This window comes from Oryzias latipes, chromosome 12 (genome assembly GCF_002234675.1).
Source record: "Oryzias latipes chromosome 12, ASM223467v1".
Taxonomy (NCBI): Eukaryota; Metazoa; Chordata; class Actinopteri; order Beloniformes; family Adrianichthyidae; genus Oryzias; species Oryzias latipes.
The window spans coordinates 9,373,022-9,397,912 of NC_019870.2; the positions used below are offsets into that span (position 1 = coordinate 9,373,022).

At 38.8% G+C, this 24,891-nt stretch overlaps 1 protein-coding gene and 1 long non-coding RNA gene across 3 annotated transcripts; one reads left to right on the top strand and one right to left on the bottom strand.

The window, feature by feature from the left end:
• Positions 1-252: 252 nt before the first annotated feature.
• Positions 253-12,443, bottom strand: LOC110016053. The gene is made up of 3 exons (XR_002291315.1): positions 12,273-12,443; positions 7,519-7,562; positions 253-671 (listed from the first exon to the last, which is right to left on the bottom strand). It is a non-coding gene; the product is annotated as an uncharacterized LOC110016053 (long non-coding RNA).
• On the top strand, positions 12,226-24,792 carry snca (synuclein, alpha (non A4 component of amyloid precursor)). Of its 2 annotated transcripts, XM_004074583.4 has the most exons (6): positions 12,226-12,443; positions 12,765-12,921; positions 13,025-13,054; positions 14,218-14,360; positions 21,261-21,332; positions 21,873-24,792. In XM_004074583.4, exons 2-6 carry the CDS (start codon positions 12,801-12,803, stop codon positions 21,888-21,890), a joined length of 384 nt encoding a protein of 127 aa, XP_004074631.1. In that variant the 5' UTR covers positions 12,226-12,443; positions 12,765-12,800; the 3' UTR covers positions 21,891-24,792. The 2 variants fall into 2 exon arrangements, with proteins under 2 accessions (XP_004074631.1, NP_001292336.1); NM_001305407.1 differs by lacking the exon at positions 12,226-12,443 and having other exon boundaries at positions 12,801-12,921; positions 21,873-21,890.
• Positions 24,793-24,891: the final 99 nt, after the last annotated feature.

Genomic DNA, 24,891 nt, shown 5'->3' on the forward strand with positions numbered 1-24,891 from the left:
CAATCCTGGATTGCCTCCAACGACAACACACAAATGCACACACACACTAGCATGTGCACTTCAAATGATATCATGTAATAGGTGGCTGTAGCACCTCATGTTTTGAGGTTAATGCATGCGGTCTGGAGCCATGGCAGATGTTCTGTGACGACCTACAGGGATTTGTGGCAAAAAAAAACTGAACATTAACTATACTCTTATTCAGGTTTTGACATATAAGTTCAAAGTTAAGAAAACAAGTGAGACATACTGTTGGTGTTGTGCAGCAGCACGCTAAGTTGTATTGGAAACCACAGATATATGGCTTTATCTCACAAAACACAGGAAAATATGTACTCCACTGCAATCCCAACATGCCTCGGGGTGTAAAAAGATTTCAGTCAAACTCCAAATGCAACTGTAAACAAGTGTCTTTGGCCTCTCAGCAACATTGTTAAATGGGGTGTTAACCTGGAGATGGATGGCTGTTGGTCCGCTCTTTTGTTTCCTAGAACTTAATTGAAATGTTTTGAGGACGACATCCTCTGCTGCTTCGGTTCCTACGGTTGTCCTCTTGATCCGTCTCAAACAGAAACCAGCTGCGGCTCTCCAGCTGTATATACTGTACGATGAAACATCCATCAAACTGTCCCCTTCCCTCTCAAACTCCACCAGGTCCCTTTGAACTTATCCTTGTAGACAGAGAAAGAAAAACATTTTTAAAAGTCTCGCAGTGCAAGTAAATTCTGCTCAAGAGCCGCTATCAGCCATGCAGACAGTTGATACACGCACGTGTATTGTTAGTTTGTGCAGATTTCTTAAGAGTTTGAAAGCACAGAACAGCTGTTGAGTAGAAGCGAACTTTCACCTGATAGTTTTGAGGCAATACAACATTTTTTTCTTTTTGTCAAAGCTGCTTTATCTATTTTCATTTGTTTAAAGCTTTTGACTCCAGCATTCAGCCTTGAGTCTGTTTAAAACAGTCATTTAGAAGGTAAGCTGCTCTCATTGGTTCACTCTTCCCCAATCTCTTTCTGACTGCTTCTGGGGGATGCCCCGCCCCCAGCGACCATAGAAACACTCAGGAGAGGTGGGAGATTTGTACAGATGAAGCGTCATCTTACGTCTTAGTCACAACTACACTTACGGGTGCCAGCTCTCTGTGGGTGAAAAATGGGCAAAACAGGTGGCCCTCGTGAATATCAAGGTTGGTGTGCCTGTAGAATTCAAATGTTCGCGCACATTTTGCTACGGGCTTGCTGCAAGTATCAGGTCGTAGCAAATACCTATGCACTCCGCATGGGTGAAGAACGAAAGAGTGCCCTCCTGACGTGCAGACCGAATGACAGACATTAGGAAATCAGACAATCAGAGCCTTTTCAGAATGGCTTGTCATTACTCAGTAGTCAGTGGCATTTTGTTTTCTTTTATTCATTGTTTTTCATTCCTATCTGTTTTTATGTATTTCATTGTGCCCTCTTTTATTTTATGCTGTTCTTCCCTTTTTTCCCTTTAATTTGTCTCTTGTTAAACTTTCTTTTTGTGGTATAGCACTTTGATTCCCTCAAGGAGTTATAAAGTGCTGCATAAATAAAGCTTCATTCGTTCAATCAGAGTGTAGTTTGTGTGGACGTCCTACAAGAGTCCTACGGACACTTATGTATCACGTGGACACCCTGTTCATGCAGCATTTGTGCACGGTCAGTACACACCTCACTAATAACTTAAGGCGCCTTATCACAGCATCCCCCATCCATCATAAATGTGTGTACGAATACATCACACACGACAATGGTACGTTCCATTTTCACGATGTCCCTTTAAATGAGTGCTTTTCACAAAATAAGGAAAAGCAGCTGTTTCTATGGGAGAGGTAAAGAGAACAAAAATGACTGATAGTTCCCAACAATTTAACCTGTTTTTTCAGCAAATTCCTGTCTGGTAAAAAAAAAACACTACCAAGTTTAGTAAACAGCTTTGTTTTTTTGTAACATAATTACCATAAAATCAAACTGCTAGTTTGGAAATTATTCTGATGAATTCATGAAGTTATGGCAGAATACCCCTTGTGCTATCCTAGGCACTTTAACATTGGAAGTTGGGTCATCTAGACCCACTAGACAGTGCGCTGAACCTTTTTTCTTCAATGATTTGTGAACCTCACTGGTGTCCATGGATTACATGAAATCTTTCCACCTTTATCCACCTTTGTCATGGTAGGGAGAACACGTCAAAGTAAGGGTGGGGTCATGTAAGATAGCACAAGGGTTACTGTAGAGTAGTGGAGGTTTTGGAAAACAGTGTCGCCAAGGGAAATAGAGAATTATTGATCTATTTTTGTAAACATGCACCTCGTAGTGAGCAGTTTAGGAATCTGTCATTTTAAGGATGGATTTATTTATTTATTTTCTTGTGGGTTTATGGGTTACATCAAAGATGTACACACAAAGGTGAAAATTCAATTTCCGTTTCCCCACAGCTCAAATTCTCACTTTGTCATAGGAAATAGTTTTTATTGTACTGTAAGTGTGGAAAGAATTTAAGGCTTTTGATCTTTTTGTGATTCATCAAAATCAGGGAAATTTGTACGGTTTTTGGACTTTGAGGGTGTTATTCAAGTGTTTTTGCACAAATTCCTTCTACTTTTATCTTTGTTTTAGTCTTCCTCGGCCCAAATGAAAATACTATTTTTCACCCTTCGTGGGGAAACATCTCTTTATCTCTTTTTTCCCTTTTGAGGACAGATATAATTTATTAGGAAAATCGGATGAGGACCTTTACTTCATGCCGTTTCTTTAGATGAGGATGAAAACTTCCTCTTTTAGAGCATCCAGCTAAATCTCCAAAACCCAATAATGCAAAGTAAAATTGTGAGCAAAATTCAAAAAGGCGTTATTGTACCTACACTTACAATCTGCAGATTGTTTGGAGCAAAAAAAAAAAAAAGAGCTTTTCCCACGCAAACAGAAAAAATACTGGCTTGTATTTGAATGTACTGTTGCAGCCTGTAGTGTTTGGCTCATCTGATGACAGACTGCTTGTCCATAGTGACAGAGAAAACTCAAACATGTTATGTTGAAGTTATCACACAATCTGACTCTGAGCACTCCCTGTTTTCACAGGTGGGTTTTCCGATGAGTCACCCAGAGTTTCTGCACATTCCTAGAGTTTCCCTTCTAGATTTTGGTAGATGTGGCACAGATCTGATAAGATCATAAGATGGATTTAGGATGTTTTTATATATTTACTTAATGCGGTTTCATGACATACTTTTGTTTTAAAGATTTGAAGTGATAATCTGAGTCATCAGGGAAGAATTTTTTGTGTTTTTAAGATTTTAAGGGGAAGAAATCAACAGCTTTAAATTGTTTGGGCAATGTTATGTTCAAATGTAGTTGTTTTTTCATGCTACACAAAAATTGAAGTGTGGAATTATTTAGCTGCATCACAACTCAAATATTTCAAAAAGGCTTTTTGCTTTCTATGGTCCCCAAAGTGCAGGTCAGGATCCCCAAGCTGCCATTTGTTGTTGTGCTTCTGCAGCAAACTGCAAACGTGCCTCCTGCTCAGACTGCGAACAGTCCCGGGGAGATGGAGGACAACAATCTGTTGCTGCAGAAGCACAACAACAAATTCAGATCCATACTTCATTATATTTCCACTTGATAATAATAATAATGAATTGTATTTATATGGCGCCTTTCTAGACACCAAAGGTCGCCTAACAGAAACAAAACAATTAAATACAATTAAAAGAATAAAACATTAGTTAAAAAACAAAACGTTTGACGACAACAACTAAGGTCTTATACATGTTTTTGTGGCTCATTCGATGATCTTTTAAATGCCATAAGTGTTAAGATTACCAGTGTTAGAGAAATGACTTGGCCATAACTGCAAACGTGAAGATCAGTTCAATCGAAGGGAACTCCTGCCAGGAATGCAGCCCTGTAGGATATTTTGGGAGCAAGTGGCGACATCTAGTGTTTGTGAACAATACCAATTGTGATCATGAAAAGTATGAGCAGTAAAATGTTCTACTCGTCTTTCCCAAAATGAAAAACTAATTACAGCCATGACCCGTACAGTTTTTAGATTTATAAAATTTTTCTCCCCGTGCATGCGTTGGTTTTCTCCAGCTTCCTCCCTGCGTCCAGAAACATGCTTCATAGGTTAAATGGCTACTCTAAATTGTCCCTAGGTGTGAACGTGAGCGTGCACTGGTGTGTGATTTGTGGCCCTGCGACAGACTGGCGACCTGTCCAGGATGTCGGGATAGGCTCAGAAACGTACAAAACATGTTTAGAAAGATGAATGAATCAACGCAAAGACTTGGGGAATCCCAAACAATTGAAACAACTGATTTTTTTTTCCTGAGAACACAGGGGGGAAAGAAAATAGTGTCAAAGTTATAATTGTGGAAAATTAGGTCTTTTATTGCACTTAAAACAACACTTTGAAATTATTTACAGGAAAATATTTCACTTGAAAATGCAGCAAGAGACAAGATTGTCCTAAAATAAAAGCATGGACTCATATTTTATGTTTTAAGTGAATAAAAATATATTTTAACATATCATATTGTGGAACAAAAGACTGAGGCTTAAAGCAAAAAGTAGTTTATTTAAGTGTACTACAAATAGTTCATGCTAAAAATGAGGCAGCATAATTATAGTTTAATTTGAATCTACTATAAATACAATTTTTAATGTTCCACTTTAGTCTGAAGAAGTATTCCGTATACTTCGTATCCTACATGCACATGGGCGGTAGCGTACTTATACTCACTTACAGTATATTTTAAAAAAAGTAAACATCTATTGGTATATCTTTTGGAAAGAGTCATGTACAAAACTCAATTTGGAGATTTTCAATTCAACATGACCTTCTTGTTTTAAGAGTTTTTCTTCCACCAAATTCCTAGAGAGTTGATTAGAGCAGAAATAATCATTGGATTAATTTGAAGGTGTTGCAGCAACCAAACGTCTCAGGCGCTGCAGTGTGTGACAACAGAGAACAGGTTTGTGAGATTTTGTGAAGCTTGAATGAAACTGTCGTTGGGCTGCAGGGTGTGCAGACCAAAACTGGCAGCTTTTAAAGAGAGGTTGCACAAAATTACTTTCATCTGTTCAGCCCATCATTAACTCCCTTAGTCATCATCACTTGGATTCCTCCAGATCAGTTCGTGGAATCTAACAAATCACTGTTGCAAAGGTTAACCAGCCTAACCTTGTTTGTGTATTGAAGACATTTGGGTGGAAAAACTGCGTTAAAACCTTTCAAAAATGGGTTTAGAGCTTGTGTTATGTACAAAATGTGAGTTATAGTTAAAGTTTTTCTTGAACATAGCTCAGGCAGAAAAGGAGAACATTTTTTGGGCTCTGATAAGAGCAAAAAATAAAGTTCAACAAAAGATTTGTGACATCTTCAATGGAATTGTGGGTAAATTAGTTCTATAGCAAGGAATCCTTCATGATTCTTTCAAATGACCGATCTTCATGTTCATCAATATAAAGAAGAGCAATACCTGTCACCCCTTGACCTTTTTCAGCTGCACCCACTTTCACATCAATCAATGCCTGAGCAGTGAGTGACTCAGCTAAAGTCGGCACTCCTCCACAGTCTGCCAAGTGTCTGATGATTCAGCAAACAGGCAAGGTCCAGAAAACGCAGGGAGAGGGAGGTTTGACGTGGCCGATGTGTCATCAAAAGGAAAAATATTTTAAAGACGAACGGTTCAAATTCTGATCATTGGAAAAGTACCTGATAAGATGTCTGTTTAAGAGGAATCTTACATGGACAGACGGTCAAGGGTGCCATCAGAAATCCTCAAATGTTCTAAATCTATCTTAATGTAGCAAACCGCCACATCCCCCAGCGTGACAGTAAGACGTGTGACAAGGAGCACCTTCTCAAAAAGAAATGTCGTCTTTAAATGTAAACATGATTTTTACAGTCATCTGTACACAACAGCTTCAATAGTACCCCCCCCCCCCCAGACCCTTGGAGTTAAGGTATGTCACAGAAAAATGGAAAACTAACAATGTAATCTAATTAGTTTTCATGTAATGTGATTACTTTGACAGCAATTTAATTACTATCACAGTATTTGATAAATTTTAATAGAATTGTATTACCTTCAATGGAACTTAATTACTTTTGGTGTGGTCAATTACTCTTAAATAAATCCCTAAAGGAATACAACATTTTTTTCTGAATTTTAAGAAACCTACACAAGAAAAGTTTGGTGCAGATCTATTATAACTAATTCTAATTCATCCATGTGGGAACAGAATTCTTGCAGTACTCAAAAAAACTTTGAGGCAGAATGAGGTGAGCTGGCTTCTCATCTTTTCTTGTGCAGGTCAGTGGGTTCAAACTGCTTTAGCGCATGCGCTGCAGTAGGGGGCACTGTGTAACAGGAAATGAATTCATCTGTGGTTTTCCACCATAAATAATTGTTGCATTAATTTTTTGTTGTTGATATTTGCCTCCTAGCTAAAACGACCTTATTCATTGTTAATATGTTTTAAAACATCTATGAAGTTTTTAATTTTTTAAAAATATTTGTCATTGTTAGATGTGTCATATTGCTTGATAGTTACGAATCAATTACAGACCAACAACCACTTTTCTAAATTATATTATTCTTATTTTTAAACTATAACCGTTATCTATTATGTAAGGAACAATGCCTGATCAACTGTCCATTATCAGAAATCAATGTAGGAAATAAGCAAATTCTATTATTATCTGCACACCTAAAAGGGCATTGTCCCACTTATACAATGGCCGCTAAGAAAAAAGTAAATATTTAATATATTTTTAGTGCTTTAATGTTGCTATTTTAAGTTTAAATCCCTTTTTTTATATTTATGTGACAGAACTTAATAAAGCCACTTTTATGTCGTATTTTGATCATTTAGTTCGCCACGATGTCACAAATATCAATGAAAATACCTTTTTTTTTTTGAAAAAAATGTACGTTTATAAACTGAATGTAAAGGGAGATCAGAGCATCAGCTCCAATAGATACACTGAGGAGAAAAACCTTGTGAGTCTTGAAACATAATTACCTTAGTAATTTTTATTTTAACATTTCAAAATAAAAATATCTGATTGCTAAAAATGTGCACTTTTCTTAATAATATGAAATACATTATTTTAGTTTACAGTCACTGCAGAATTTGATCACATCATAGATCCTCTGCAGATTATTCCTTTAGAATTCCAAATAATGAGATTTAAAATATGGATTTCAGATTAACCCTTGTGCTATCATAGGCACTTTGACATTGGGAGTTGGGTCATCTAGACCCACTAGATTTGTGATGATTTGTGATCTTCACTGGTGTCCATGGATTACATGAAATCCTCTTCACATTTACCCACCTTTGTCATGGTAAGGAGAACACGTCAATGGTCATCTTGACCCCATAGGATAGCACAAAGGTTAAAAAACATCATTGTGTCAAAAGCTCTCGGGTTTGGTGCCACAAGAAAATTTAAAATAAAAAACAGATCCATGAATGTCCTCACCTGGCTTTGCCTGCTTGTTTGTCGTCCAGCAGATGGCGCCATATCTGGAAAAGTAATTCTGTTATTAACCATTGACAGGTGGATGTTCTGTTTACACCAGCCTGACCCACAAAAAATGCCAAAGATTGACTCTAGAAACAACTTTCTGCTCCACTCTGGGGTAATTAGGGGCTGTAAGCTCGCGGGGGAATATGTTACAACCCGTTACAGATCAGGTAGTGACAGACTACGTAACCAGATGGATGATGAAATGGGGTGGGCTTACTTTGCACAACAGAAGCTCTGCAGAAACTAAGTCCAACAAAACAACACATGTTTTTGGATTTTGGCTAAAAATTACAGAACCATAAGTTAAAGACCACTGGGAACGCTCTTAGAAAAGATCAGAAGATGATCGGAGTGGGACTTAATTTTACGCCAAAAACAAACACATTTATAGTCTTGTTTCAAAGATCCTTTAAAGTATGTTAATCTATAATATAGATTTCCTACTTATGACACCTGTGGAGTGTAGGAATGTATCACAGAATCAGTTTTCATTTTAGTAAAACTCAAATTTTCTTGAAGGAGTGTTTTTTCTTTCTTGAGTGGCAGGTGTGTGGAATCAATAAATGTTACTTTTTCAGGGCCAAATGACGTTTTTGGAAAATTGTTGAGTTGGGAAGCAAATTCTGGTCAGTTTGTCCTTCCACCAATTCAGGCTTCATTTTAGCAGTGCTGAATCCAGGGGATAATGTGACAGCAGAGATTATGTGTTGGTTCAATTTGAGATCTGATCAAACTGAAACAACCTAATGCAAAAAAATCCACACTTACACAGAATGGGAAATGAGAAATAAAGCAACATAGATTGAAATAAATATTGAAACTAGATTGAAAATAAGTTAGTTTTTGGTGTAAAATCTGACTTTTTCACATGATAACATTGTTCCCTTTTACAACCAGCCTCCTCCTTTTGAGGAACTGCAACACCTTTTTTTTTAATCACATCTTTGCTTCACGGAGGCACTCGCATGAACATTAAAGGTTTACATTACATTAAAGGTTAATCAAAAGTCCTTTAAGGAAAGATACATATCAGATGAACCATGAGTCAAAAGTTATTGTCACATGGCTCTCATGAAGGAGTCAGTCAGCTTCATTTACCAGAGCTCTTGCTGCCACAGCAGCTCAGCAGCACGCTCAGTAATGAGTCTGCTTGTCCCTCATAGTCGCTGATAGATGACACGGAGGTGTAATGGCTCTGCTCTGCAGCATCTGACTGACACCACAGCAGAACTGGGATGTTCTATGAACCCAGCTCAAACATTTCCATGGGACTGTTGTGTAATAAACGGCTAAATTCCTGTTATTTATGATTATCAATTTAAAAATGTCGTTAAATACACAAAGAGTGTGGGTTTTTTCCCTCTTTCTGCAGAGATAATGTACTTTGTGGTTGAATCAATACAAACATATGAAGCCTATAAATCCTGGTTATAAATGTGAAGCTGTGAGGATTTTGTTTTAAAAAACAAGTATGGCTGTCCGTGAGGAAAGTAAAGATTCATGCTGAAATAACATATGTTCATAACTGTATGATGATATTGTGATTAATACACACAGAGGAGTCATGACAGTCGTGAGTGTTCAAATACAAGGCCTAGCTGCCTTCATGGCAACACCATAAACAGAACGTCTCCGCTTTCTGTTGAACATAAACAACCCAACATTTGTCCTGCAGAATCTTTAAGTTTGGCCTGCTAAGGGACAGAAAAGAAAAGATTAAATCCAATCTGACGTAGGATTTCAGGCTTTTAACGTTTCCATGGCAACGTACTTCAAATCCATCCTTCCTTTATTCTGTTCAGAGCCACAGATGGTTCGGAGCCTGCTTCCCCACCACCACCCTCCCTCCCCCCTAAACACAGAGGGGGCAAGTTCAGCATTCACAAACCATGACAGGGCTGTGATCAGTTTGTGGCCACACAATGAATGCTCACACTCTGACCCACAGCCAATTTGGACAAAAATACCGTAAAAACACAACCAGGAAGACTCTGTTTTAGGTTTCACTTACGATCTAAAAACGACATACAACTTCTGCACTAAATGGTGCAACAATCAAAAACTCAAAGAAATGTGTTCAAATCCAGGATTAAATATGTTAGAGTCAAAGTTTACAGTATTAATATTTAGCAGAAAGAGGAGAATGAAAAGCAGGAAATAAACCTGTTTCTAATCTCATGCTATGGTTTGAGTTACGTAGAGCAGTTTAGGTATGCCATGAAGTAGACCTTAAAAAAATAAATGAATAAAGTGGTGCAGTAATTAGGAATAAGGTATTATAAAACTTTAAGGTCATAATTTATTCAATTTTTTCCCATTTTTTTTGTAATTGTTTACAACTGTACATTTTTTCCATATTTTGTGGCTGATTGATTACTGTGTGCCTGCCTCTTTTGGGTCGTATGGATCCCTGTTTTTTTGGCTTTTTTTTTTATTGTGTTGGGACAATTATATACTTTTTTTGCTTTAAACTTTTGTGTTTTGTCATAACCTTGCAAAACAACGACTGGCTGGTTCTTGAGTTTACCTGTTGAGCAAACCCGTTACTAAAAAAAATAGCCAATGAGGTGACTTAAGGTTTTTTTTTTCCTTGTATCCACCCAAGCATCACCTATCTTCGCTAATGTCTCATGAAACTAGCATTTTTAAAAACGTTTTCCAAAAAAGGAAGTAAACATTGACAAGTTACCATAAAAGGTATAGACATTTATTTTATTACAGTTACAAGAAAACCATGAAGGACACGAGTACAGCTGTCCTAATGTTTATCTGTAACTTTGCCTAAAATATTTGTGTATCAGGTTTTGATAACACACAAATGATTAATAATAGGTTAAAATGAAACCTGCGTTTTAGGTCTACATCAGTGAAGTCGGCTACTTATTAACACTCGCTGGTAAATGAGCAGCGGGTTGCAAAAACACGGCTCTGAGACGAATACATTGGCTCTACTAATAAATGTTTTAGATGGAGTTCACACGAAATCTCTTCTTGTTTTTAAACTAGACCAAACTGGAGAAATCTCCAGAAAGGGGGCCAAAGGGGTTCAATAACATTTTGAGTGACACTAATGGGTGAATAAACAGTGAAAATGACACGTTTACCAATTCCGTTTTTTTTTTTTTTTTTTTTTTTTTTTAATAAACAGACTGCAAGTTTGTTTTTTGTGTAAATTTATAGGCAGTAGTCATGGAGAAATGACTCCCTCCGATTATCTAGTGGCCATATTTGTAACTCCAGCTTTTGGTACTTGAGGTTGAACTAAAATTTCAGGAAAAGAATGTGAGAAATACAACACAATTATGTAAGGGTTAATGGCCGACAACGTATGCATTATCACTTTATAACGCACGCCGTGGAAGCCTTCGCGTCAGACGGTTGCTCCGCGAAGTGGGTTAAAAAGTGATAATGCACACTTCGAAGGCCATTAACTTGCTTATACCATGGTCACTTCCAAAAGAAATAAATAGTAACCAGTTTTTAGTCCTTAATTTTTGTTTTGTTTTTTCAATTTTGGATCGCTTTTCTCACAAAAAGCTAACTATTTGTTACGTAACAAATAGTCGGCGTCTCGACGCACCACTGCTGCAGTCAAGATTCGGCGCTATAAAGCGATATGCTGATCTTTCCGATGGGTTAATTCATTTTATGAGGGTTTTTTCGTAGTTAAGATGTGACTTAAAGAAGGATTAAAAGATATTATTTTTAAATAGAAATGTTAAATCCTTTAAATGTAAACATCTAAAAGGAAATTGTCAAGTTGAAAAGCAAAAATAATTCACTCTTAGCAGCAACTTTCACATTCATAGTCATCTGTAGAGGAATTGCTGTCACTCACAGGATTCAGCTTTGTGAAAATAAGGCCTGCTAAGTGACAGGTAATAAGTGACAGAATGGATCAGTCCAGGTAAGAATTAGGAAAACAGCAATTGATTGATTGATGGAGCCAGTGCTGCTTTAGTCTTTAACCGGGTTCTCTTAACAACCAGCAGATCCTGATCTCATGACCTCAGGGACCTTTTATGTTGTTTTTAAAGTCTAACTCTGATTATCTTTCGAGTTATAAGTTAAAAGTGTTCCAAGCGGTCTTCCAAATCAAAGAATCTTTGTCATTTTCTACAACATAGTTTCTGCAGTGCAGCAGAAATTCATTAGGAATTCATCTCTAAATTGTGGGCGGGACTTTAGGTGAGAGAAACCCCGCCCCCCTTCCCATCCACATTGTAGAGCAGGGAGCTTGTTGCCGCCCAGCATATTTTTTATGTCACAAATAAGCTGTCTGCTCCTGATTCACAAAAATTTGAATAAAGAAAAACTCAGAAATGCTATTTTAAGTTTATTTTCTTTATGTCTCCACCATCAGAAAAAAGCCACAGAACATGTTAAAAACACCAATTTTCTTTTTAGTGGCTCCTTTAGGACAGAAGTGATAAATAAGTGTCACTGATACACTCCCGTTTGTAACCATGGAAACCTACAAGGTTGTTTTTTTTACTATACTAAGACTTCTAGTTACCTTAAATGTAAAAGAAAAGAAAGCATCCTAGCTTTTGTAAGTTTCCCGCAGTAATTACAGAGCCATCAGCCTTAATTGGTGGCTTGCTTTTAAGGAGGACTCCGGGAGCACGCTCAGCGGCTACGTAATCCGCGCGCGCGCGCTCCTTCTCCATCATCTCCGTCAGTGGCGTGGGAGGCGTCTGTCAAACCTGCGGAGCGTCAGTACGTCCTCTCCGGCTCCGTCGGTCCGTGTGGAGGACACTACGCTCATCGCCTTCAGAGCAGCCGAAGTTTGGAGACGATCCGCGGGCTTCAGCCGGGGATTTGGTCGCTGGAAGGTTCTGTGCGTTCTCGTCTGAGGAGGAAGTTGGATCAAACAGGTGCGTGAATTCTGAAACATAACAGTTTTGCTCTGTAAAAAAAACACGCATTATAATTAAATTCTAGGTTTTCCCCTCCCCGTATGAATTATTTTTAAGCTTAAAGGCATTCATAATTTTTTCCCCCATCATCCTAGTTGTAGCCATTCCTACAGGTGGGATTTAGAGGAGAGCGGAGCTGCTCCAGGGAATATTCCCACCAACATTTCTTGGTTGAAACCTGGGAAAGGGAGGGGGAGAGGGGTGGTGGCATGGTGTGGTAATACCGATGCTAATCATTTACCCCATCTGCCCCAAACCATCGTTTTGCGCCCCTTGCAGCCGCGCGTGCGCCGATCCCGAGCCATCCACGCCGCCATGGACGCGTTAATGAAGGGTTTCTCCAAAGCCAAGGACGGAGTCGTGGCAGCGGCGGAGAAAACCAAGCAGGGAGTGACTGGAGCGGCCGAGATGACAAAGGATGGGGTCATGTATGTCGGTGGGTTCTCAATGACTGCTCCAGAACTGTCAGTGCTGCCCCCCCCCCCCCCCCCCCACCTCGAAATCTGAATCCTAACTGAGCTTTCTTGTATTTTTTTCAGGCACTAAAACAAAAGATGGTGTTTCCACAGGTAACAGCACATTCCCATTCTCATTTTTGTGTTTATTTTGACATCCCAAAGAGTAAAAAAATAATTTCTCAACAGCTTTTTAAAAATATATATAAACGACTCTGCAGGTAAAGAACCAAGTCAAGCTGCAGAGAAGCCGCAGGGAGCTGGATGCTATAGTAATCATCCAGGGAGATGACTGTATGGTTTCCTATATGCCACCTGCACGTAAACAAAGTGCTTATGAAAATTGGATTGCTGGGCGATTAGCAGATCAAATGTGTGGTAATGTCCTGTCAGCGGACTGAGGTTGATGATCTGATAATCAGCTCGAGTGAGGCCCCCTTCTTAAGAGTTTGCCTGATCAGCTCCCTCTGCTTTAATGCCAGTGTGATCCGCTCAACAAATAATGATGAATAAAGAGGTTGCGTGTCTAGCAGGCTAGTCTGAAAGACCCACTCTAAAGAAAATTATGTTTTTTGGTGTTTTTAACATGTTCTTGTGGCATTTTCTGACCATGGAGACCAAATATTTAATCTCAGAAACTCTGAATTGCATTTCAGAGTATTTCTTTATTATGTGAATCAGGAGCAGACAGCTTATTTGCTCGCCATTTTTATTGCACCGGTAATGTTAGGTTGGGGGTGTGAGGGGCTGTAAGCTAGCAGGAGAGCGTGTAAACAGATAGCTCAGTTATGGGTGACAGGAAGAGGGGCGGAGTTGCTTGCACCAACTTAAAAGGGGAAAAATATGTAAATGTAACCTCGATGCTTCAATCTAAAACTCGGATCAGACAGTAAAAGTTTCTGCAATTTAAAAATTAACAACACACTAATTACAAAAACAGTTGGTGGAAGAAAGTTGGAAGTTCCTCCAGATATTTTAATGTCCGGTTTTATAACCCTATGGGCAAAAAACAGCAACAAAAAACGGATAAACAAATTTTGTTGCTTCAGGACACATCAGCAGCAAAAAGCTATGTAAGAAGGAACATCCTGGAAATTAGTCCTTAAAGAGGATCACCACATTTCTAAATTGGCCTGGAGGGTTTGGTATCCGGCATGGCGGGATCTGTGGCGTGTTAGTGTCTGCTATCCTCACAGGAGTTGAGGCTCCGCAGAGATGAAGCCTCTTTAATTGTTCTCAATTCTTTTCTGTTCTCCGTCCTGCGTTCGTCCCTACAGTTGCAGGTAAAACTGTGTCTGGAGTCTCTCATGTAGGCGGAGCTATGGTCACCGGGGTAACCGCCGTGGCCCAGAAAACTGTGGAGGGTGCCGGTAACATTGCTGCCGCCACTGGATTGGTCAAGAGGGATCCGGCAAAACAAGTAAGAAAGAGACTTTTGATGGAATAAATTCTTCCAGTGAAGGTCCGGTTTCTGGTCTGGTCTCTGGTCCGGTCTAGGAAACTGCTTTAAAAGAGTTTATGTATCATTTATCTGGCTGACTGGACCAGTACCAGCTAAAATGTGTTCCTCATGTTCCAACCAGACATGCCGAGATGGCCTCCTGTTCCCCATTTTGGCTTTCAATTCGATTATTTAGTTTGACCTTTTTTCTTAGAGCGAGGTAATCTGTATTGACCAGACCCCTAAATCAGATTAAAACCACATCAGAGGAGCTTGTCATGACAAATCACTGCATCACTTTTCTTAAACAAAAGCTGAGCCGAAGCGCAGAAGCCGTGCAAGGAAAGGCAGGTCCGCCATCACGGCTGCCACCGGACGAAGGCGCGTGACTCGCTGTCATCTGTTGCTAATCAAACGTCCTTCGTGGTTTGATAGGTTGCGAGTCTGGATGCTGCTTCTTTAATCAGACGTTTTAGCTGTTTGCTGATCTGAAGAAGTCAAGTGTGTAAATTAAGCTGCAGTGATGTGAGAGAACCAAAGGATTCAGCTCTGAAAGGGTTTAGAACTCCTGTCAATTTACAGTCAAAGCAAGTGTTCAAAAAGACAAAAAAACAACAAATACTTTCAAATTTCCCCCCTAATGTTCACCATAAGGCCAATCATTTATCAACTGACTATCTGGTATTTTGTTATATTACATTATAAAGTTTAAACTCTTTCATTTTCGGCTTTGTGGTCATTATTGAAGAGATTTAACCATTTCAATCCTTAACATCATGTTAACATGATTTAACCAGCCTTCATTAATTTACTGCAGAGGCTTTAGTTCATGAATGGCCTCATGTTTTATGTAAATTATTCATACTCCAGAGTCAGTATTTCGGGGGGGGGGGGGGGGGGGGGGGGGGGGGGTACAGTAGGGATAATAACAACTAGTAAAAGAGCTTAATAATTACAGTGGACTGTAAAGACCACTGTAAATCGTCAGTTGGCAGGGTCAGTTTGTTGTTTTCAATGTTTTTATTGTTAAGATTGAGTGAGTTGTTCTTTCCTTTTTTTTTACTTTTTTTTCATGTTCTAATTTTGTTTATGTAAAGTGTGCTATGTAATTCTTTACATAGCACAGTTTATTCTAGTTCTAAACTGACCAATCAGATGCCTCCGTAGAAAGTAAGTAAGGGGTTCGAAACGTTTGATTGAGAGATTCTCCCCAGCCTGTTGTCAATGGTAGGGGTGTGGACTTCTAACAAGCTCCTTCCTGATTGGTGAAAGTGGTTGCCACGGAAACATTGATTCACACTGACTCCAATCAACCACTTACTGACTAAGTCCTCTGGCTCCAACATGGCGCAAAATATGGCAGCTGAATTGACTACATTTTGTTGTACCCGGAAGTTAGCCATGACATGACTCTCGCTCGATCCAGTTCTCATTTACAGTCAATGGTGTGGACTAAGACAAAAAAAAGCCAAATTCTTCCCCTACCCCTACAGCTTATTCCTACCCCTCCAATTGAAGGACCATTTGTAGGGGTAGTGTTGTCCGAAATTGTTTTTTCAAGAGCTAACCCTTGCGGTGGAGGGCATTCCACGGCACAGGAGAAGCGCTTTTCTTCACGTGGGTGTGCTCTGAAGTACAGGAATTTACATTTAGATGTAAGTAATAACGTGTTGTTTTAGCATGACCTTGTAAAACCGATGCTGTTATATATTTCCAAGCACTAGCAGCTCCGTGCTACCTTAGCTCACCGACTATTGATGATGTCATCGAGTGGGAGAGACGTCCAAATTCGAAGACACAATTTTTCCATAACTCTCCGTTTGGAGGTCTAAATGTAGAGGTAGGAAGAAGCCGTAGGGGTAGGGGAAGAATTCGGAATCTCAAGAATTCTCAAGACATTCACACAGGCTTCTACTAGCATAACTACTGTATGAATGTGTTTGGCGCCTCTCACTTCCCTCCAGGAGTGGCACTGTGACGCCTGATAACGTCAGCATAAACTCCGCCTACAGTAACCCTTTACACAGACGTTTGGTGGACCCCTAGACGCCCTGTGGGAGGGGGGATCGTCACCGTACATCCAACATGGTTTAGGAAACACGTCACTTGGTTGGTCTTTGTTGGAGTTATGAGTGAAGAAATAACAGCTCCAAAGAAAAGGCTATTGAATGAATCCCATTTATATAAGAGAAGTAGAGCATGGCTTGAGGGTCTGAAGAAGCGCAAACAGAACCCAACGATTTATGAGAATGGAGAACAATAATCTGACATAAACAAAGACTGCATTTCAATGCAAACACCTCAAATTAAGTTTAAAAGTGGAAGAGTAGTGATATAGAAAACAGCTGTATGAAATTTGTTTTTATATTACTGCAATTTAACATTTTGTTTTATACATTTTCATGTTTTTCTTTAAATCAGCAATGGAGGTAAAAGCATCAAGAGTCTTTTTTCCCTTTACGCATCAAGCAATGTTTGCATGCACACAGTTCCATACGTCTTACCTTTTTTTTATTAACTTGCATTAGAATTTGTCCATAAAGCACCACAGTGAGATTTGTTGAAATTATAAAGCCACAGATTGTGATATACTTCAGCTCTGCACATCCTTTAATGAAGAAGCTCCGAGCTAACTGTACCATGTCAAAATAACCTTCCAACCTTGAACCATTTGTCATCACTTCTGGAATCACTTTGTGTTCCTTCAGTAAAATGAAAGCTGTTACGTGGTGTTAGCTTTCTAGTGTTCTTCATCAGTCAGTCTGGCCTTCGTTTGTCAAAGGACAAGGGGGAGGCAAAGGCAGTCTACTGTAGAACACAATTTATGGAAGAACAATTTAGGGCTGAGTGAAACATGAAAAATGACAACCTGTTTGTCCGCCCAAAAGAGCTTTTCTTTTTGCTTTTCTTTCTCGTGGGTTTGGAGTAATCGGGGCCAGAGCACACACAACACATAAGTGTACTTATTTTAGTTATATACTATTAATTATAATCTCATTGTTTTATTTTTTTTAGAATGCACTGACATCTAGTGGCAAAGTTGTAGATTCCACCTCAAATGTATTAAAATTGGTCACATTTACTTTTTTCGACTTCACAAAAAACACTATGATGTTCGAGGAAAACTGAAAATATTTTACAGTAACAGCAACTGAAATAGGGTGTTCCCTTTATTGCTGGAGTGTCGTTCTAAAAACACACAGCGAGAGGTGAAATCCGCCGAGTACTCATGTTTAATTTTAATTTAACAATTATTGTAGATGTTTTAAGGCTGTAAAAGCCCTTACTACACACTTTAGACGCTTTTTCCAGTCAAAAAGGAACATTTTCACACTTTTCCCTCTTGTTTAATCTTTAAACATCGGAGATGTCGTTGGCGACTCCTACATTACACACGCTCCTTGACATACCATAAATCTTTATCCCTTTACGCCAGGGGTGTCAGAATCCAGTTCTTGAGGGCCGATGTCCAACATGTTTTCCAACCAACCTGTCAGTGAAGCTACCTATTGGGCAAACACACCTGTTCCAGGTAATCAGCATCAGATAAGGGAGGATTTCTGGAAAACAAGCAGCAGGCCGGCCCTTGAGACCTGGATTTTGACGCCCCTGGTTTAGCGATCAAGGTACATCAGCTGATTCTGATGCGGAGAAAAGTGGCGCTCTTCATATCGGCTTTGCAAAGCCGCAGCTCTTCATTATTGTAAAATGTTGCATATCAGCACAAAGCTGTTTTTCTCCGCAACAATATTTGCTGGAACTCCATTAATTGCATAAACGGTTGAAGAGTTACGGTAGTCCAAAGAATGTCGTCACTGGAGCCGCAGCTCTGGTGTCAAAGTTCAAATCTTTGTTGAAAAATTAGTTCATTTTTACAGAATAAAACCAAAGATCTGTTAACGATCGAAGATTTGGAAAGCTGGACGCTTTCTGTACAGGAGGCGTGGCATGGAAGGGACTGATTGACAGTAGTTTACAGCCAATCAGCATGCAGAACTCAATGCACTGATAAAGAAGCATGCACAATTGCACAAAATAAAATCTGCGAGACTGCAAAACAGCAACGGAACCAGTAAAATCTTACAGAGGAAAACATCTCAATTATTTTTTTCCCCCTCATCATTGAGCATCCACTGTTTATGTACCTGGATTAATTAAGGTTTCTGAATTGATGAACAGCTAATTCTTAGGGGGACCTAAACTCGTCTGTAATTAGCCTCCGAATTCTCGTAAGCAACGGAGCCAACCAGCTCATTTTAAACTGCAGCACAGTAAAAATGTTTGTAGTGCCGAGTCGACCCTTCACCAAATTAGCACAAAGGAATGCAGGAAAGCTTTTGTGTAGAGTGCATTTATTCACGTGCACCCATTTCAATGACACAATGATTCATTAATGAAATTAAATTAGTAAAGCAGTGCCAACGAAATCCATAAGATTTTCATTTGTTGGTCTATAGATGTGGAAATCTGGCTATCGTGTCACGGTGATGGTAAATCATTCAACCATATGAGAGCATGAGCACACACTGATGCATGCTTGGAGACAAAAACAATCATTTAAAACACCTGAACTAATGAGTAAACCTCGTTTTCAGGCAGCTCCGTGCCAGCCTCCTCACAAATGTTGATTTAAAAATATTGAAATATTGAGAAAGTCCTTGAGTGACTGTCCCCAAACGCCGTGGAGCAAACAGACGGCCCGGCGAGATGCTTCACCTTGATTAATCTTCTCATTTTCACCGTTTCATCCGCTGCCGGAAACGGCGGCAAGGTCGGAAAGGGAGAAGTACGGGAAAACAACTGTCAGATAGAGAAATCAGGCGGAATTGGAGGTGAGGGAGTTGAAAGAATAAAAATTAGATTACAGGTCTTATTGCTCAAATTATTGCAGAGGCTGGTAATAAAAAAGAAACTGTTTGTGCCAAGAATTGTCTCTAAAACGATGCGAGGCACTGCTGTCATCTCCTTTTTGGGCTGTGTTTTGCTTAAATATTTGGAAAAATAGAAGATAGAAGAAAATGATTTTTCAATGGGGCACAGACTTTTCCGCCCGGTGAGGTGATGACGCTTTGAAGGGTTATTTTCAGAAAGAACAGGCTTAAAGTTCCACAGTTTGTCTGCGAACACCTCCCATCCTCCAAAGGAAGAAGGTCGGTTCAATGCCACAGTGTGATCAAGGCGAGACAGCTGAGACGTCACTCGTGCTTTTCATTAGCGCTTCGTGTCTTCCCTCTTTTGAGCAGCTGCTGCTCTCTGACAGCTGATCAGAAGGACTGCTATGAAACCAGGGATTCTTGAAATGATCTAATGGGAAATTAAACAGATTTTTGGTCAAATAGGATCAAATATGCATAGAAATCAGCATAAAAAATATTAGTGTTTGCTGTCAGAGATATTTTGCATGTACTGTATTTCCGATTTTTCAAATGTCAGCAGTTTTAGGGGTTTATAATGTCTGGAAAAGACAACCTGCAGTTCATTGAGAGAGTAAATCTTAATTGTGTCAACTGGACTTCTTCGTCCACATACATGTTTATTTTAAACCCTACTCGCACACTGAAGAAAAACCAGGCCACGTTAAGGACCACATTCCAAAGCACAAGAGGACAGTCCAGGCACTGAAACCAACACATGAGAAGCGACACCTCAGGACTCGAGCCAGCAGATTATAGTCATTTCAAGGACAAAATACGCTCATTCGAGGTCAAAATGTGACAAAGAAGACAGCTTGTGTGAGAAAGACGGTAATGAATGAATGAATTCGTGCTTAATCTGAGAAGCTCTTTGTGAACAGAAATGGTGAATTCAAGACAAAATCTAGGTCTTATTTAGAACGCTGTGGACGGGCAAGTCACCCTGGGGATCCAATGATAAATTAATGAAATGGAGCCACCTGAGACTCCACATCTGCTCTTACTACCAACTTTAATTTAGACTGAAGAAGGAACTAAACTTTCTGAATTCTACAAGAAGTCCAGTTTGACCTTATTAAGTTCTAAGATAAATGGAGACCTTTTATCAACTCGCTGTAGAAATGCTTTCTGTAAAGAAAAACACAAACAAAGCTGCTTATTTTAAGTTCCAGTCCTGTAAAAGTCGGATTGTTGATTCTCTCAGTTTTTAACACTCAATAGTCTCTGCACTCTTAACAACATTTTTTTAATGTATGCAAAAAAAAAGATTGTAACGTTTGCTTACTTTATTTTAACTGCACAAAGACTTCTTGTAACTATAAATGTGATTTCTGGAGGAAGAAGTTGTGTTTTTGACCGACTCCAACACAAAAAAAAAAAAAAATCAACATTTAAATCAACGTTTGTTTCTTCTTTACGAGTGTTTCAATCCCTTTCAGGGTTAAAATGACTGAAGATTAAAGGTAGGAAAATAGGAAATAAAAACAACATTCATGTCATGAAAACCATAAATATTTTACAATTTTCAAAGAACTCATTAAACCCTATTAGAATGATGAACCGCTACTGTTCTTGGTAGCCATTTTAAAGATACGTAGATAACAAAAATGTCATTAAGTAAGAGCTGAATCAAAACATCTGATTAATGGGAGGGAATTATGATTTATTGATCCATCATAAGACCTTGATCTTTTCCCTCAGCAGATATTCCAACAGTCATTTTATTCATGTGAAGAACAAACAATTTCACTAAATGCAAACCAAAATCCAGAGGAATTTCAAAAAATGATGTATTTAGCTGTGTTTATATGAAGAATCCCTTCTTCCAAAGACTTCTACAAACACAGAAACAGCCTGAATTTGAGGGTAAATAAAAAAATACAATAACATCTCTTTTTCCCTGCAGATAAGAAATATGGTGGATTATAAAATACAACAAAAGACGGATTTTATCTTTGTTTTTCAGAGTGACGACGCCTCAGCGGTACAGAATGCACTAGAGTCACCTGTTGATACTGATCCTGCTGAGGCTACAGAGGTAAACGCACACACATACATGGACGCACACACACACACACAAACAAACACCCCTCCTGCTGTCAAACTCCATTGTCTGTCATCCACCCGCTGAAGGTCAAGCTCACCTCTATACAGTGGATGCAGTTTCTCTCGTCACACCGAACTAAAACGATAAAATGTGACTTTACCTAAACCAACCTTATTTTGTTTTAATTTTAAATAAAAACACCTGTTTTGTATTTTACAATGTGCATTTGTAAGCACTAAAGATGATAAAATAAGGGATTAAAAACCTTTTTTTTGCTTTTCTAAACTGCCAAAATATGAAAGTGAAGGAGAAATTTTTATTTTAATAATGTCTCCTAGGCAGAATTGTTTTGTGAATCTGTTCAATAATTGCAGAAGTAAGAAAAAGAAATGAAGGTCTAAGAAGTGTGTTAGAGGTGAATAGTGAGTACGCTGTTTGCAGCCAAAGCCCATTAATAAATGATTGTAACGGGTGGAGTGATGGCCGGTGTTACATTCTCAGCACGCCTCCCCCTGTTCCTCTCCTTCTCAGGAAGACAGCGATGACTGATTGGCTCCAGAGCGTCTCAATCAAAAACCGAAGACCGAAACATTCCATGTCGCACTGCCAAGTCCCGTCGTGCCTCGCTTTGGGTCTGTCATGGAGTCTGTGCGTGAAGTCTCTGTGTTGCTGCTGGTATCGTTCTGTTTGTCTGTTGGTTCTAGCTGTTGTAGAGACTGGGAGACGGTGCTTCTGTGTGTGGGTGGGTGGAGGTGTGTGTGTCCGTTTGTCTCTGTATGTGAGTCCTTTGTCCCTAAAAGTGAGAAAATCCGATGGGGAAGTGGGATTTAGCTTAGCAGTTCTGAATCAAATATGTTATTTTAATTTGTTTTAATGATTGATTTCAGTTAAAATTCCCTCAAATGCTCCATTTATCAATATAATCCAGGTAAATGACTGCATCTTTGATTCCTGTTTAGATTAACAGAAAAAGATTATATATTGAAGATATAAAAGTTTTATAACAACCAAAGTCACTTATTTGGCAGTTTCATTGGAAGTTATACAAATTATCTAATATAGGAAGTTCTGACAAAATCCTGGTAATTTTTAATTTTTTCAATAAAATGGAACAACTGATAGCTATTCTCTGGAAAGAAAAGCATTTTCTTATGCCAAACAGCAGGGGGCGTGATGCAAAAATGTGCTATAATCATACACAAAAAGATTTTAAAAAATGCATTTTCAGGTTTTAGTTGGGTTTGATTCAGGAGTAATTCATAGTTTATGAAAAAAAGTTGTTAAAAATCGATCAGAAGCAGCCCTGGAGCGAGCAGAAGAGCGCCCAAAATGTACCCGTCTGTGTTGCAAAGCAGACCAAGCTGCACTGTCAGGAAGTGGCAGGAACAGTGGCAAAAAAAATAAATAAAACAAAACACAAAGTTGCGTTACTTCAGGGAATTCACACACACACACACACCCAGTATCAGCTCTTTCCTCCATCTTGCCTTCTGTGCCTCGTGTCTCTTGGCTATGAAAGGATTTGAAACAGCACACCAGCAGTTCAAATTTAAAGGAAGTGATGTACAGGGTTACAGCCGTGCCAACATTTTGTTTGCATATGCACAAGGGAAGCTGAACATGTGACGAAGCATTTATCTCTGCTTCAGCTGCGATGAAGCTAGTGTCAAACGTTTGATCGTCAGTTAAATTCTTCCTGACTTTGTGGTTCCAGGTGGATTTTGAATCTAAATTCATTCCGTATGCTAAGCAGAAGAGATGATAAACTTCACAGGTAAAGTTTGAGTCAAGAAATTACAATAAACTGTGGATGTACCGGGACCATTCCAATGTTTATGCTGGCAGTGTTTACATGGGGTTCTAGCTACACCAAAAAGTCCTATTGCTACTTTAACATTTTTGATAGAGTTGACAAAGTAATATAGTTTAAATATTGACGAATGCTATGTCAGTTTTTTATTATATAGAGAAAAAGGGGATTAAGTTAGCCTTCCAGAACCTAGAACCAAACTGTACCATCTTTAAGAACTTGCCTTCTGTTTTGTATGCAACTGAATATTATGACATGAATACGCTTAACGAGACATTCTTAAATGCAATTTTAACATACGGTGTCGTTACCCGATGCTAGCACAGTTGGAAGAGGCTTGGTGTGAAATGTCAAAGCAGTGCATTCAATTCAATTCAATTTAATTCAATTTTATTTGTTTAGCCCAAATTCACAACAACAGTCGTCTCAATGGGCTTTCGTATAGGTCATTGAAAAAGTTAAACATAAAATCAAAAGGATCATGAATACATAGAATTCAATAGGAAAATACTAAATTGAACTAATAAACTGACTAAGCCAAACTGGACATCCCTGCCCTTAGACGCTGTAAGGAAAAACTCCTAAAAGAAAACGGATTCCGGAAAAAACGAAGAAACCTCAGGGGTGCCCATATATCCCAAATCTTGCTCTAGACTTTTCCTTTCTATTCCGATACATAAACGACTTGCCGTCGTATAATTCCGTCACAAACCACAATAATTCATTTCTCCTTCGTGATCATGTTTACAACAGTTGGTACTTTGGTGTTTGGAATAGGACGCCACCCACACATCATGTCCAAATCTGAGTCCCTGATTGGTCAAAGTTCAGCGTTTGCGCAATTTAGCAGTCAAAAGTTTAACTAGTTCAACTACTAGCGCAAATTCATTGAATGCCCGATTTGTATGTAGAGCCCGTGACCGTACTTCAAAATCTAAGTAGCGGAAGCGCGAAACATGAAAAAATGTGCGTTGGCATAGACGATTTTGTGAAAGTGGTCGCTGGAAGACGCGTTTCAGAGCCTGGTATGAACTTAGCAGAAGGACTTTTGGATTTTTGGTTAAATTGTCGAAAACATATGCAGACAAAACCTAAACTCAACACCTACTTCATTCATGTCGTGGATGATTTCCATTTGGAAAGTGTGTCTCTATGAGCGGAGTAAAAACATAATAAATGCTTTGCAACAAGTATAAAGAAGCACACAAAAGAACATGTTTAGTATTGCAGAAAACACTCGAATTAAAAGATTTACAAAGAGAAACAGTGTTTGGTCTTAAGTGAAAGAAGGTTTCAGGGAATTTCCCCTCAAAGATGATGAAACAACATGTGTGTGTGTGTGTGTGTGTGTGCGTGTGTTTGTGTCTTTTGTCAGCTACGTGGCTATAACAGTAACCTAATCATGAAAAAACACCACAATCTACAAACACCTAAGTGTCTCTATATAAGTAAAGAGTTACATGGTTTTTAATTTTTTTGGACACTGATGTTCTCTGTTCTTTCTGCACAATGTCTCTTCTTTTATGCGATGGACTATGATGTGCTAAGCTATCTGTGAATTCCTATTGTATTTTCTAGCATGTAATATTTTATTCATGAATTTATTTGGACTTAAATGTTGAATAAATTATACAAGTGTGAGTCGCGTAAAATTCTTATTTTTCCTGTTCATGTGTTTTTTCCACTATTTTCTATTTTTATTTTTGTAAATTTGGGCATTTTACTCACATTTCTATAGAT

Excerpts from the sequence above, each read along its gene's own strand:
- snca (XM_004074583.4), top strand. The coding sequence starts at position 12,801 with ATGGACGCGTTAATGAAGGGTTTCTCCAAAGCCAAGGACGGAGTCGTG. Across the intron at positions 12,922-13,024 it reads GGATGGGGTCATGTATGTCG|GCACTAAAACAAAAGATGGT; the intron begins GTGGGTTCTCAA and ends TATTTTTTTCAG. Across the intron at positions 14,361-21,260 it reads AGAGGGATCCGGCAAAACAA|AGTGACGACGCCTCAGCGGT; the intron begins GTAAGAAAGAGA and ends TTTGTTTTTCAG.